Source organism: Nothoprocta perdicaria, unplaced genomic scaffold, assembly GCF_003342845.1.
Source record: "Nothoprocta perdicaria isolate Ctin4 unplaced genomic scaffold, notPer1 scaffold_38, whole genome shotgun sequence".
NCBI lineage: Eukaryota > Metazoa > Chordata > Aves > Tinamiformes > Tinamidae > Nothoprocta > Nothoprocta perdicaria.
In genome coordinates, this window is record NW_020455621.1 from 4243650 (window position 1) to 4257863 (window position 14214).

Genomic DNA, 14214 nt, shown 5'->3' on the forward strand with positions numbered 1-14214 from the left:
TCTCTCCCCGAGAAGTAGTTTAGCTAAAGTGTCCAAATCTTTTATTGTAGCTTTACTAGCAGTTTTATTAGCCTGAGGAGACAGACATTCTCAGCCTGTTTAAAACAAGGAAGCACCCTCAAAAAAAAAAAGAACGTGGAGAGGGGAAAGCTGAGGCCTTGGCTTTGTGCAAGGCGCAGTTCCAAGTGCTGCCCTGGCTTTGCTGCCCCGTGTGCCGTAACGCGGCAGCTCGTGCATCCAGTGACAGACTGGCCTTTGCCTGGCTTTAGAGCCTACTCCCTTCTCTGCTCCCGTGCCAGCCTTGCAGCTGGAGCCTGGGGTGACTCCAGGCTTGCTTGGGCATCCCTGCGGCAGCACCGGCAGGAGCTGGAAGGCAGCTGCTTGCTGGGTGCCCGGCCYGGGAGGCCCCGGCGCCTCTGCGGGAACGTGGGGCTGCCCCGTGGCTCAGGCTGCTTGTGGTTACCCCTCTCCTGCCCCCTGCTCTAGGCTGTCTGCGAGACACTGGAAGCCCAGAAGTCCAGGATGGATAAACTCACGGAAGAAATGAAAGCTTTAGAGAAACAGGCTGCCCCTGATACAGCCAAGGTCTACAAGCAAGAACTCCGGCATGTGCAGGGACACTGGGACAAGTTAAAGCTCAAGACGGCCAAAGAAGTTCAACTACTGGAAGAAATTATGTCTAAGTCCAGGATATTTGAGGTAAAGTAAAAGGATTTTGTTTCACATAACTCATTTCAGAGCCCTTCTCTATATCTGCAGGACTAGGCATCCAGGTGCTGCTATTTGTTAAGTGAAATGTAGGCAGACCACTAGAACTATCTAATATATTGCTAGCAGGATAGTTGAGGGCTTTCAACATTCATAATACACTATTTCATCTTCTAGTGGAATTGKTTTTCCTTTCAAGTGAACAGTTTCCTCCTTTCCATACTGACAGGAGAAAGGCCAAAGGCCGTGTCAGGAGTGGGCAGTATGGGAGCTGTGCTGGGAAAGGCTTCCAGAGGGGCCCTCTCCAGCAGCTGGTGTCAGACATAGAGGGTCAGTRCAACAAACTGGAGAGGGAAGTGAAGACAACGTGTTGCAGCAGTGAGGAGCTTTCCAGTTCCCACAGTGGCCTCTGAGGGGGCAGGGGGATTAATGAACACAGGGGCACAGTCACCCACCCCTGCACACACTTGCAAATTCAGGGCAGGAAACCCTAGTGCCCAAGGGGAGGAATTACACCCGGGATGCTCAGAACCTGAACCCGTTGATATCAAGAGGGTATAGAACTCTTTGCTGAGGTTGGCCCAGCGTGATTTGCTAGGTAGATAGGTTTCTTGGTGTTTCCAAAGTCCCTTCACTAGACTATTTAATTATATTTCTCTTTGGAGGGGCAAAAAATGTAAATATATTATGATATCACAATACTATTGTGGTCCAAAAGTTCTAAATAGGCACTAGCCAGTTTTCCTCAATATTAACTGAAGCGTGTGAGGTGATCACGACAGTGTCAATGCCCAAACATGATGTCATCTTTTCTGTGTTTTTGCTAGAGTAATGCTTAACAAGAATTTGAATATTTGAAGTATTTTTCATTTTCTAAGTGTGCATTAAACTTTAGATAAGAAGAATGTGCCTTTAGAGATATATCTAGTCTCCCTGACTTTCTCTCATTATGCCAGATGTGGCAGTTCTGAGGACCAGTTTTCTTTTGCCACTTTTTACCGATGGAAATTGCTGAAACAAGGTTGTTGAACTCTCAAACTGCTGGAGAAAAAAATCCACTTAAAAATCTGTTTTATGTGGAATCCTTTAAATGAACAAGCTATATTTAGGGATTAAATGAACAAGCTGTATTTAGGGATGAAGAGACACATGCATTAGCTAGTAGAAATCTGTATTTTTTACATGCATTAAATGTACTGAATTAAATGGAAAATATAGATAATTCAGAGTATGTTTTGTGTGCAGGAGCACAGCTTCCTGTGTGAACCCCTATATGAATCCCTATATGAACACACAGGAACAGCTTTCTATATGAAGCCTTCTGCAAACATGGCTGTCTTACATATGCAGCCTTTTCTGCAAAGATCTCTCTTGATCTCGGTCTCCCAAATGCTGCTTTCTGAAGAGGAAAACTGTTCTCTTGCTTTGATAGTGGATTCAAACTTCAAACTAAGTTTTTATTTAGGTGGTCAAAGCCTGTAATGACTACTTAAGTATGGACATGGGGTTTAGTCAGAAATTCTTATTACTGTGGCCAGGTAATTGGCCTGCAGTGAGAGCTTGAATCAACTCTTAACTGATTACAATTGGAAAACAGTAAGAGCCTCAAGTCTGCCTTCCTTTAACCATAAGTCTGGGAAAAAATCACAATATGGATACGTATAATAACCAAACTTTCATTTAGAGCACAGTAAGTATCGCTGTGCTCACAAGAAGTTTTATTGTGGAAAAGTATAGAAGGGGAGACTTGTTCCTGTATGGAAAGCTGTATTCAGTAGTTACCAGTTTTAGGACTTGAGCTTCCATTTTCCTGGCAAGTTCCTGCCAGCAGAGTAGGTTCTGTGCAGGGAGAGCGAGAGTAGCCTAGATGGGACAGTTTGGTCTAGTCTAATGCCTTTGGAAAGGAGAACCACAGATCAACCTGCAAGCGGAAAGCGTTGATGGTGTTCAGAGGCAGGAGGCTCACTTCATTTATGTAACATCTTCTGTATTACCTGAAGCAGCGAGATGGATCAGAGCTTGTCTCCTGACACCTGTGGGAGTGTGTGGGCTGCTTTCAGCCTCAAGCCTGTTCTTCTGCAGGGACCKGCAGCAGCCTGGGCCTGACCTGGGGCTCTGGAGGAGCAGCTGGTCAGCAGGAGACACCCCCCCAAAGCGGGGGAGCCTCGTGTAGGGATGGAAAATGTTGGTGCTTGGGCAAGCTCTTGAGGGTTATTTTGCAGTGAACTCCCTCTTGTTATTATTTSTGCTGCCTTTGGTATAAAAATATACAGTTTCCTACAATACCTTATTCTTTCCTCTTCCTTTCCTTCTCCTACTTACTGTCTTTTTGCAGCAGTTGTTTTTCCTCCAATTTCTGATAAGTGTTGTCTTGTTCAGAATTGTTTGTCCTGCAATGGGCATGTGCACTGCCTTTTTTCTCTTTAAAAGCATGAGTCAAGACAAGTTCCTGAAATTAAATGCCTGCTCTTCAGAATAATCCATTTAATATTCAGTACATTTGATCTTTTTCCTCTGGATGGAATAAACATTAGAAATTGGTTTAGTGTTTTCATTTATCTCTAATTGTCTCAAACTCTTCCACATCCACAGTCCATGTTAGGTCATTTGCCTTTGATAGCTCTTTACCTGATCATCACAGGAACACTTAGTATATTGAACTCCTGTAGATTACTTGATCTGTAATTCAGCATGCTATTTAAAGAAATTAGTTTAAATTCCTAACTTTGTGAGTAATTCCGTTGAATTCAGTTCAGCCACTTACGTAAGTAACTTACAGTAAGTAAGCTAAGTTAGGGATATGCTAAAATATTTTGTCAAATGGCAGTCTTGGTAAATACAGTCTTTACATCAAGCTGTAAAGACTGTACATTGGTGCCAACAGCCAGGTTTGTTTAATGGTTGGTCTAATCCCACGTGGAATCTTCTCTCTGTACCCGTGTTTCTGTGCAAGGCTAGTGGCTTCTCAGCTTGCCTTCAGCCTCTCCAGCATTGCTCTCTCTCTCCCCTTCTCCCCACAAATACCTTCAGATGACAAAGAGTGTGGCCTTCTCTCCTCCTTGCAATGCAATATGCCCTTAAAAGTGTAATGGAAGCAGCTGTATGTGGTTACTGTTGTTAGGGAGATGCTATTTCCAGCATGCAGGCAGGTCCTCAATGTTAAAGGTAACAAAATACTGCTTGAACCCTGGCTTGCCCCCTAATGTGGGGTTTCTGTGTGATAGTCTGGAGAGGGGCAATGCCAACTGAACCATTCTGTAACATAAATAGAAAATAGCATTACTGCAAAATTACTTCTTGCAAGTTTGAAAACAAACATATGTTATAAAATGTTCTGAAGCAAAACTTGGGCAATTCTAGCTGCTGACATAGCCTTTTGCCATTGCTAGCGGTTGTTGAAATGCAGCAGCCATACAGTGTTCAGAACAGAATGATACCAACTTGTCATTACTGTGTCCTTTGTAGGCTGATTCAAAGGTCATTCAGAAGTGGATGGATGGCGTGAAGGACTTCTTACTGACAGAGAAGGCTGTTCAAGGAGATAGTGAAGGACTTCAAAGACAACTTGACCAGTGCACAGTGAGTTTTGCTGTTCTAAAGAATCTTTGAAAATAAATACTATGATGAACATCATTTTTATTTTATTTTATTTTATTTTATTTTATTTTATTTTATTTTATTTTATTTTATTTTATTTTATTTTATTTTATTTACTACTACTGTTAAATATTGTCCATGGCTCATACAGTGACTCCTTCCAGAAAGTTTGTTTTCTTGAGGCACCATTGTAATTGGTTCTTCATGTGTATAACTATAACACTTTGTACTTTTCAAAGGCCTTCCCCATATTTACAGACAGTCATCTACAAATTGACCTCAAGGCCTCTTTAAAAGCAGCATATTTTTCCCCCTTTTACGATAAGGGAGTTAGATTTGAGGGAAAAGTGCTGTACTCATGAAATTTTCAAGAGCAGAAAAAACAGCAAGAAAATCATTCTGATGATGGAACTGCTCAGGCTTAGGAATTGTATTTGCCTAMCATTGAAGACCATTCTTTCTTCTGAACTAGTGACACACAATGATCACTACAGATGAGTAGGATTTTATGTTGCAGCCAGTGATGATTGTTTTCAGTGGAAGAAAAGTCCAAGGCATGCCAAAAACATCAGGGTATTTAATGCTATCATATTCAAACTGGCACCGTGCCAGTGTAGGTATTTGACATGTGAGAATGCACTGTATAGGACAAGCTGTATTTTGGGACTTTTAATTTCATGATTTTGATGATTTAGGTCCCCGAGTGGGTTGTTCTAAAGACTGAGTTGTTCTAAATTGGATARCACTAAGTGCAGCATCACTCTGCCATATCACAAGATTACTGGTATCCTATAGATATCTGTAACATCTTATTGAAGAAGAAAGTATTGTAGTGCACTCCCATCATACTCCTCTAATGATTACTTTCTCTGATTTGTGTTTAGAAATTTGTTAATGAAATGGAGAAGGTTGAACTGTCCTTAAAAGAGATGAAGGAAATAGAGTCTGCTTTAAGAAGTCAGCCTGTTGTTGGCATAAATACGTGGGCAAAATCTAGGCTGGCAGACTGCCAGTCGCAGTGGGAGAAGCTGAGCAAGCAGGTGAGTCCCCTTTTGYTGCAGGTGTTTGCTTGGTGCTGATCTAACAAGCCCAACTTAGGGGGCCTGCCTGGGGCYGTGAAGCAGTGACCAGCCTGGTCAGATGTGTCTTCAGCTGTGGCAACTGTTTCTGTCAAAATGAAAATTCATGGTTTAATTCTTGGGGCATCACACTCTAATTTCAGTAGAGTTTACATAATCAATTGTTATAATGGCTGAAGTCCAACATGACCTAGTAAATCCTTCCAAAGTGTTAATGAATATCTAATCAGTAGTAATTATATTTGAATGCTTGCAGTTCTCTGTATCTAGGAGTTCACTGTGCTCTTTCCCATTTAATTGTTTTCTAACTGATTTGTTGACTTTGTTGCCTGCTGTTCCCTCCTTTCTGAAAAATAGTCTGGCCCTTTTCTGTTGTCTCTGAAGGCTATAATATTCTTTTGGATGCTGTGTAATGTCTAACTCCTTCAAAGCAGCCCTGGGTGGGAAAAAAAGAAGAGGGAAAAAGAAGAAAAGGCTCTAAATAGGCTGCCCCTTCAGTTTGGATATGTGAGTCTTTCTTTTGAGTGGAAGCTTTCTGCTGTCTGGAGAAAGATACTTCTTCAGTTGCCCTGCCTGGACGGGATCCTGGCTGTTGATGAGAACTCCAGAATGACTGGAATGTGGAAGGAAGGGAGACCCCTTTGCCCTGCCCCTTTGCTTTGCCCTGCTTGAGCCACTTGTGTCTTGGACTTGGTTTAGGATTTGCCTGTGTGTAAAAAGCATCTTTAAAAAAAGCTTTAATAGAAAAAACAGAAAATGTTTTGACACAGACCTGTGGTTTTTTTTTTTTTTTTTTTCCCCACAAATTCAGGAAGATTCAAATAATGAAACTGCTGCTTCTTTCTCCCATCTCACATTCTAGATCGTTAGTCAGAAAAACCACTTGTCTGAAAGTCAGGAAAAAGCTGTAAATCTGAAGAAGGACTTGGCAGAGATGCAAGAATGGATGACCCAAGCTGAAGAAGAGTATCTGGAGAAAGACTTTGAGTACAAGTCCCCTGAAGAACTAGAGAATGCGGTGGAGGAAATGAAGGTCAGGAGTACGAGGCCATCGTGGAGACCTCATTAAAGAGGAGCAAAACTTAATGGGTTCTAGGGGGTGACCTTTAGTGGATTTACTGTCTGTGTGGAAAGGAGCTCAGGTCACAGAGAAGATTAGTGGTATTTTTTCAGCTTCACTTCATGGAATTTTTGTTTTGAAAGCACAAATGGAAAAGCAGATGTTCTACTTGGCCACATGTGGTAGAGATTTAATAATGAATTGCAGCTTGCCCAGCCTGCTGTGCCAGGCTTGATGTGTGCAGCATATTAAGCCCCAAAGAATATTAAAACTTGTTGCAGAGGAAGAAATAAGAAAAAGAGAGAAAATTTTACATTATACTTCTCCAAATTRGCAGTTTTAAGACATGATTCGATTCTTCTGATTCCACTGTTTGGGTTCAGTTTTTTATGGCCTATATTTAGTTAACTCTGCATTTAGAAAAGGAGCTTAAAACAAATTTGTTGTGAAGATGATTTCATGTTCCTTGTGTGTTGCAGAGAATGATGCTTGTCCCTACATTTTGACAAGAATCCAGGCATTTCCACATTGCTGTTTCAACTTGTATTACATATTATTTATCTCAATAAGGGTTGACTGAACTGTTACCCAGTGGAACATGGCAGTGTGTGGTAGCCTCTTGTATTTGCAATAAGACTGTTGTGTTAGGACTGTGTTGAATACTGGGGAAGAATACTCAGCATATATTTCACCCGAGCACTTCTTGCATAACGTTTTGGAAAACCCTCATGAGTTTCCCTAATTCTGTTCTCATTTGAACAGAGGGTGAAACTTCCRACATAACATTTGCAGTAGTATTAAGTTAAGATGAGACTGGGAGCTTTAATAATTCTATTCTGAAAGAAGATGCTCTGCAGTTGTGTTTCTAGCCTTCACACTCCCATTGGCTGCATTTCCTTGCTTACAAAATTACTTACATTTAGAAGGTGTCTCGACACTCCCCAGTAGTAATGCTGCCCTGTAGGAAATTTGTAGCTGTCTCTTGAAGGCTGAATGAAAGGAGCTGTGGGACAGTCTGTGCTTCTGGAGGCTCCAGCGTGTTTCAGTGCAGACTGGGGTGTGTCTGCGAGTACCATCTCCCAGGCATCCTGCTCGCTGAGCTTTTGACAGGGCAGAATTCAGCAGCTGATGWTGTGATACCTGGCAGCTGCTGGCCCTTTATCCTGCACGCTGCCAAGCTCCTACAAATGCAGTCAGCTTCAAGGGCTTTTGTTGGCTGTTCCGTTTGCGTGTTTCCCTGGCCCATCCATGGGTGTGCCTGCCGTGGAGAGGTCCCAACTCCATATTCACACATGTCCCTTATTAGGGAAAGAGGATGGAAATATAACTTTGGAGATAGTTACTGAGCTCTGAGATCTGCAGCGTTCTGTAAATTTCCCTTGCCTCTTCTTTCTTGATAAATTTGTTTTTAAAAACATCTACCACCTGGTTTCTACTTCAGTACATCTTCCATAGCTGTATGCTGGGGTGCAAATAGCAAGGAATTCAGATTTTTTAGGAGATCCAAATCATTGATTTTTTTAGGTGGAATATCCTAGATGGAAAATATGTCTGTATTTTTGGTTTGAAAAGTTAATAGTTGAATATCTGAGCCGACTGTGCAATGTGTTTCTTTGGACAGAGGGCAAAGGAGGATGTATTGCAGAAAGAGGTGCGGGTGAAGATTCTCAAAGACAACATCAAGATGTTGGCCACCAAAGTGCCATCTGGTGGCCAGGAGCTGATGACTGAGCTGAACGTGGTGCTGGAGAACTACCAGCTCCTGTGCAATCGGATCCGGGGGAAATGCCACACTTTGGAGGTATGAGTGATAGCTCTCTGTTAAGTAGATCTGAAGTAGGTGGGGCAAGAGGGATGTCGGGTTGTGTCAATGAATACAGTGCCTTCTGCATAAGCATGTTTTGCTGTAGAAGAAAATTCATGCTTGCCATTGTTTTCTTCTTCCCCATGGTACTGTGAATCCCTAGAATCCCTAGGAAACCACCCAACTTTGCTTTGATGATCCATGTGTGCACTGTAAGAAACATGTCTGCAAATAAGTGACCATGTTCCACTGCTCTGTTTTCCATCCATGTCTCTCCCAAAATGACAAAAATAATCTTCYAGAACAAAGGCTGAGATACCCTGATGATGGTGCTAATTAAAATGGATTGGTTATGATTTGGGGCATGCTGTGTATGTCCTACCTTTCAGAAGGAGTTAATGAATTTCATTGTAAGTTGCCTTGTAGCTATGGATTTTTTTTTCTTACTAGAACTTAATATGACATAGCATATTTTTGAAGATATTCTACTTGCATGTTTTAAATAAATATATCCATAATGGAAAATATTGGAATTGTTCACAGGATATGAACCGTCCCTTCTGTTCTATACTAATTTAATTTTGCTTTTAGGAGGTATGGTCCTGTTGGATTGAGCTGCTTCAGTATCTTGATCTGGAAACAGCTTGGCTAAATACTCTGGAAGAAAGGGTGCAAATGACTGAGAATCTGCCTGATAAGTTGGACGCTGTCAATGACGCTCTTGAGGTACTGCAGCCACTCTTTTGCATTAGCAACTTTTCAGTTAGCCCTACTTTAAAAACAACAAAAGATTTCTACTCTTTAGTGGAATTCTGAATACTGAATGCTTTGATTCTTTATGTCAAACGATCATCTAACTCTGATTCTGAAAAAAAAAAAGATATTTGTAAGATATCTGAAGAAAAGATSAGCTTTGCTGTTCATAACAGATGTGCCACATTTTCTGTCATGCCCATGCTGTCTTCTGCCCTTGTGTAAATTGATTAATTCCTTCTAGCACTGTAGCATACAATAGCAGTGAGTAGGTGAGAAGTGCTGTGAAGTTTAATCATCTAAAACAAAATGACCACTGTGTCTGCCCTGTGCGGTCATGGATTAAGCTATAACTAATTCATGCGTTTAAATCACTTGCCAGCTATTTTAAGTCTTAAAACCTCTGCACGTGCAGCCAGATTTTCGCTTCAGAAAATACAGGGCTGTTCAGTGTCGTGACCTCTCGAGCTTTTTCTGCTRCTTAGTGCCTGGAATCAGTGCTGCGTCACCCAGCCGATAATCGAACGCAGATTCGGGAGCTCGGGCAGACCCTGATTGAYGGAGGGATTCTTGATGATATCATCAGTGAAAAGCTGGAGGCCTTTAATGCTCGCTATGAGGAACTGAGTCACTTGGTAAGAATTTGGGGCAGGGTGGAAGGAAACTTGTGGGTTTTTTTTGTTTGTTTTTTTTTGTTTTTACTTCAGTGCTCTCAAATGATGCCTGTTAGATGGTTGAATTCGTGAGTGCAGGACTGCAGTGCAGGAAAAGAGCAAAATCCTTTGCAGAGTTTTTAGCCACTTTGAATTTGGAATGATGCCCAAAGAAAGATAGGGTTTTCTTGTAGTGTAGGAGGAGGAGTTTTAGCTCATCATCATTTCTGTGGGATACATGGATGCAGTGCCCTCATCTGGGGACTGTGTGTTGCCGTTGGAGTTAAGGGGTTTTTATAGTTGTTGTGTTGTTATTTGTGTTTTGCTGTTGTTTTTGTTTTTCCCTTCCTTCTTACGCTATTTTGCTCATATAGTGAAGAGAAGAAAAACAAAMGTTTCCATTTTTGGGGTGGGGGAATCTCTCTGATTTAGGAGTCCTCATTTGGCTGCTGCTGATGCTCTGCATCTGTGTGTGTGCACCCCCACACGTGTGGGACACAGGTGGTCCTGCGTGCTCATGGTGGAGACCTGGGGCTCTCATGCCAAGTGCAGGGTTCCAAGTGCAGGAACTTCAAAGTTCTGCTGCTGAAGGGAGTGATGGTGGAAGGAAGGAACCTGCTAACACAGAGAATTTTTTTGTTCTGAAGGAAAATATACAGGTTAATATATTATCAATTTAAAGCTGCAGTGTGTCACAAAGTCCCTGATTGCTATAGGCTGGCCTTTGGGAAATGGCTGTTTTTAACARAGTATTTTCTTTCCGTTGACTGTGAAGACCTGTCTTCAGTCTCTCCGTTGTGGTGGCAGTGCTCCCTTCCATGTTGGTCTGTTAGCAGTTCCTGCTGTACATTCCACAGGAGGCTTCAGGAGTGCTGCCTTGGGGGACTTGCTTTTGCTCTCTTTTTGCAGTCCTCATGTTCCTACCCTAACCTTGTTTCAGAGGAAAAATTTGGTGTTTCTTTTCCTGCTCAGCTGTTCCATGTCCCGTTTCCTTTCTGTCCYGCTCAGGCCGTAAGCCGGCAGATCTCCTTGGAGCAGCAGCTTCAGACCATGAGAGAAACCGACCACATGCTGCAGGTGCTGCAGGAAAACCTGGCYGAGCTGGATAGACAGCTCACGTCCTACCTGACTGATCGGGTGGATGCCTTTCAGATGCCCCAGGAGGCTCAGGTATTGCAGTAGAGCTTTCCATTGCAAAGCATTTTGAAGTGTCTCATGACCTTGCTCAGCCTGCATTTGGTTATAAAGGCTCCATTTCAAACCTCTGCTGATGCACCGGGTGAGGTCTTCAGTGATCTGGATTTTTTGCCCCTGTGATGTTTTTTTTTTTGTTTTGTTTTGTTTTTTTTAAGGAGCTTATACTGAATAACAATCTCTATGGCGTTCAATTTAGCAAGCAGTCACTGGAGCCAGAGTACTTCAGATAAACCTGGTCATATTTATATTTGCTTTTACGCGGTGGATTTACTTCTGCTGGGTGCTAGGTGATCACCAAATTCCTCTTTTCTCCCTGAAAGACTTTTATGTGGGGTTTTTTTTTTTCCCCTCTGTTTTTCTCTGACATGCCAGAAAATCCAAGCTGAGATTGCAGCTCATGAATCCACTTTAGAGGAGCTCAGGAGAAATGCTCGCGCTTTCCCTCCTGCTTCCCCTGAATGCAGGTCTCCCCGTGGTGGAACTCAGCTGGATGCTTTGCAGGTGAGAACATCTAAGTCACGCGAAGAATTTTCACTCTAAGAACTTGAGTTTTGCATTATACACTGCTGTTGTCAGCCTTTATGATGTCTGGTGTGGTCTGCCAAATGTAGAGAACAAATAGCATGGGCATGTGCTTTCATGAATTTAGGAAGCTGAAATTGCATCATTATCATGGGTGAAGTGCCAAAAGGCAGGAAGTCTCCTCATTTGATTAGAAAAGGATACTTTGAGAGTGTGTGATACAGAATTACAGCTTTGTTGCACTGCAGATGGAGGTTAGGAATAGATGATGGAATTTTTCTTGGCAAATGGTTTGACGTGAATACTGAATTGTGGCATGAGAGGTGAAATAGAATCTGAGGGCAATGYGTTCATTTTGTTCTTCCCCAAAGCACAGCTACTGATTTAAAACTAATTTTAAACAAGCTTTTAACAGATWATTTGTTAAAACAGAGAAAACTCCGGGAAGTGTCTACAAAGTATCAGCTTTTCCAGAAACCAGCCAATTTTGAACAGCGCATGTTAGATTGCAAGCGGGTGTTGGATGGTGTAAAAGCAGAACTTCATGTCCTGGATGTGAAGGATACTGACCCGGATGTAATCCAAGCTCATTTGGACAGTTGCATGGTAAGTATGCAGTATTCTTAAGTGTATAGTATTCTTAATTCAAATTTGTGGCTGTTTCTTCCCTGTGTGATTCTTTTTGTTTAAACTCTGTCCTCATAAAATTTTATCTTGAAGTCTTGTAGAAAAGGAAACGCTATTTCATTTTTCCAAAAATCACCAGCAGAACAGTGTGTAATTCTTCTGGATGAGAATGTGGAGATGATTTGTTAGGCTCTGGACACAAGGGTACAACAGCTGAGTTTATAAAAAATCATCTCCCTTGCTCATCTTGATGTTGTGGAGAAGCGCTGCTCCAGGGGCAAGTTTGCTGAGTTCTTCCTATTTATTTTGTTAAAATGTAAGATCAAGAATAGATCACAGGAGCAGCACTGCCAGCTGTGATGATGCTATGGAGTAAATACTGCTAAACTATTATAATAAAAATCTATATATTGTTATAAAAATCTTAAAATAGAGTAAAACAATGAAATCAGGAATTTGAAGTCTACTTAGCAGATATTTTTTCCACTGCCTGTTTTGCTTTGCTCTTGATCCACAGCTTTTAGAGCTCAAGTGCCTGCTGAGGATTGGGTTCCCTGCAGGCACCCAAAATCAAGCAAAATGGGAACACCTGAACTGTGAACTCTATTAACTCTAAGTAATCACTATTGTGTGAACGTATGTTTTTCAGAAGCTCTATAAAACCCTCAGTGAGGTGAAATTGGAAGTTGAAACTGTCATCAAGACAGGAAGGCAAATTGTGCAGAAACAACAGACAGATAATCCCAAAGGAATGGATGAACAACTAACAGCACTGAAATTTCTCTATAATGACCTGGGTGCACAGGTGAGAAAAATAATATATACATACAGAGGAAATCCTCTATTATTTTGATGTCAGCTACTTTCTTGCTTTTTTTTTTTTTTTTTTTTTTTCCTGTTTCTGATCTATATGGGCTAGTGCTGCATGCAGGAGCAATCAGAGATTAGAGATTACAGCTAACCATCCTGTAGTTATGCAGCATGCCTGTGATCCTGAAGTGTTCTTGAATACAGGTGTTCTTGAAGGCAGGAAGGCTCATAGAGCTTTCAGCATTTTGACCTGCTACTCCTTACATTGTTTTTATACTGCAGCTTTTTTTATGTTGTCTATAAACCAGTTTATAACTGCTCTCTTAAAAAGCAAGCAAGCAAAAACTTCCCGATAATTATAATAACAAACAAAAACTCCCTGATACTTAATTATAGTACAGAAGCTTTTTTAAAAAAACAGTTTCTAAAATACCCCACAGGATACCTCGTAGTTGTTTCTTCATGGTTAAAGGCCATAAATGTTTTTTTTTGGGAGGATAGTGATAGTTTCTAGTCATAGTTTATTTAAAGAGTCATCCTCAGTATGAAGTTTGAGTATAGAGGAAACGCAACATTTCTGAAGAACGGCTAAGAAATACGCATTTGGGTAGTTTAGTTAGTAATGGAATTGTTAATTGTCCAAATGAAATCATTTAAAAATGGGGAGATCTTTGCCAGGATGAGGTGAGAATAGAGTATTTATTTATTTGTTTATTCATTCATTCAGTCTCCCCGCCCCTCCACCACAGACTCMGAGCTGTGATGCCTTTAGTGAGGGAAGCTGTGAAGCAGCCAAATGACATTATTGGAGCAACTTGAAATGGGCTCTAGAAAATGTTTCATTGCTATAAAGTGGACAGCTTTTAAAAAGACGTAGATTCCAGTGGGACTACATATAGCTGTAGCTCATATATAGCTATATAGCTCATAAATATGTGGACAAGAAGTTCATGAGAGATGGGCAAATGGCTTGTGATATAACGTTGCGGATGTGGATTTGTGTCTGGACTATTTTTAAAGAGCTTCAAAGACTATGATTTTAAATAAATACATGTGAACACTAAATTGAGGTGGAAGATAATTTTTTGTAAATATCAATCAATTCTAACAGCTGTGGTTGGGTTAATTCTCTAATCTATGTTCAAGTTAGACCAGAATAATGTGTAGTTAGTGTGAGATAGAACTGATTATAGTGCAACAAGCATCATAGTCTGTGTTCTCCTTAATGACATCTTTTCAAGATTTTCAAGACTAATATTTCTGTGATTTTTTTTTTCCTTTTACTGTTTCCTGCTATGGGGCCTGCTTAATATATACCAAAAAAAAAAAAAAAAAGAATTTTACATATTTAACAGTGACTGACTGGATTCCATATATTTTACTTTTATTCTAGCATTATGCATT

The 14214-nt window shown here is 41.1% G+C and overlaps 1 protein-coding gene across 1 annotated transcript in view; it reads left to right on the forward strand.

Moving 5' to 3' along the window:
• The window catches only part of UTRN (utrophin), a 344252-nt gene that overhangs the window by 111762 nt on the left and 218276 nt on the right, over window positions 1-14214 (forward strand). The window contains exons 22-32 of the mRNA XM_026044733.1: window positions 487-699; window positions 4174-4287; window positions 5190-5345; window positions 6247-6417; window positions 8066-8245; window positions 8840-8974; window positions 9487-9636; window positions 10663-10824; window positions 11224-11352; window positions 11806-11979; window positions 12650-12805. Of these exons, the coding sequence (XP_025900518.1) occupies window positions 487-699; window positions 4174-4287; window positions 5190-5345; window positions 6247-6417; window positions 8066-8245; window positions 8840-8974; window positions 9487-9636; window positions 10663-10824; window positions 11224-11352; window positions 11806-11979; window positions 12650-12805 (1740 nt within the window). The remainder of the gene's footprint in view (window positions 1-486; window positions 700-4173; window positions 4288-5189; window positions 5346-6246; window positions 6418-8065; window positions 8246-8839; window positions 8975-9486; window positions 9637-10662; window positions 10825-11223; window positions 11353-11805; window positions 11980-12649; window positions 12806-14214) is intronic.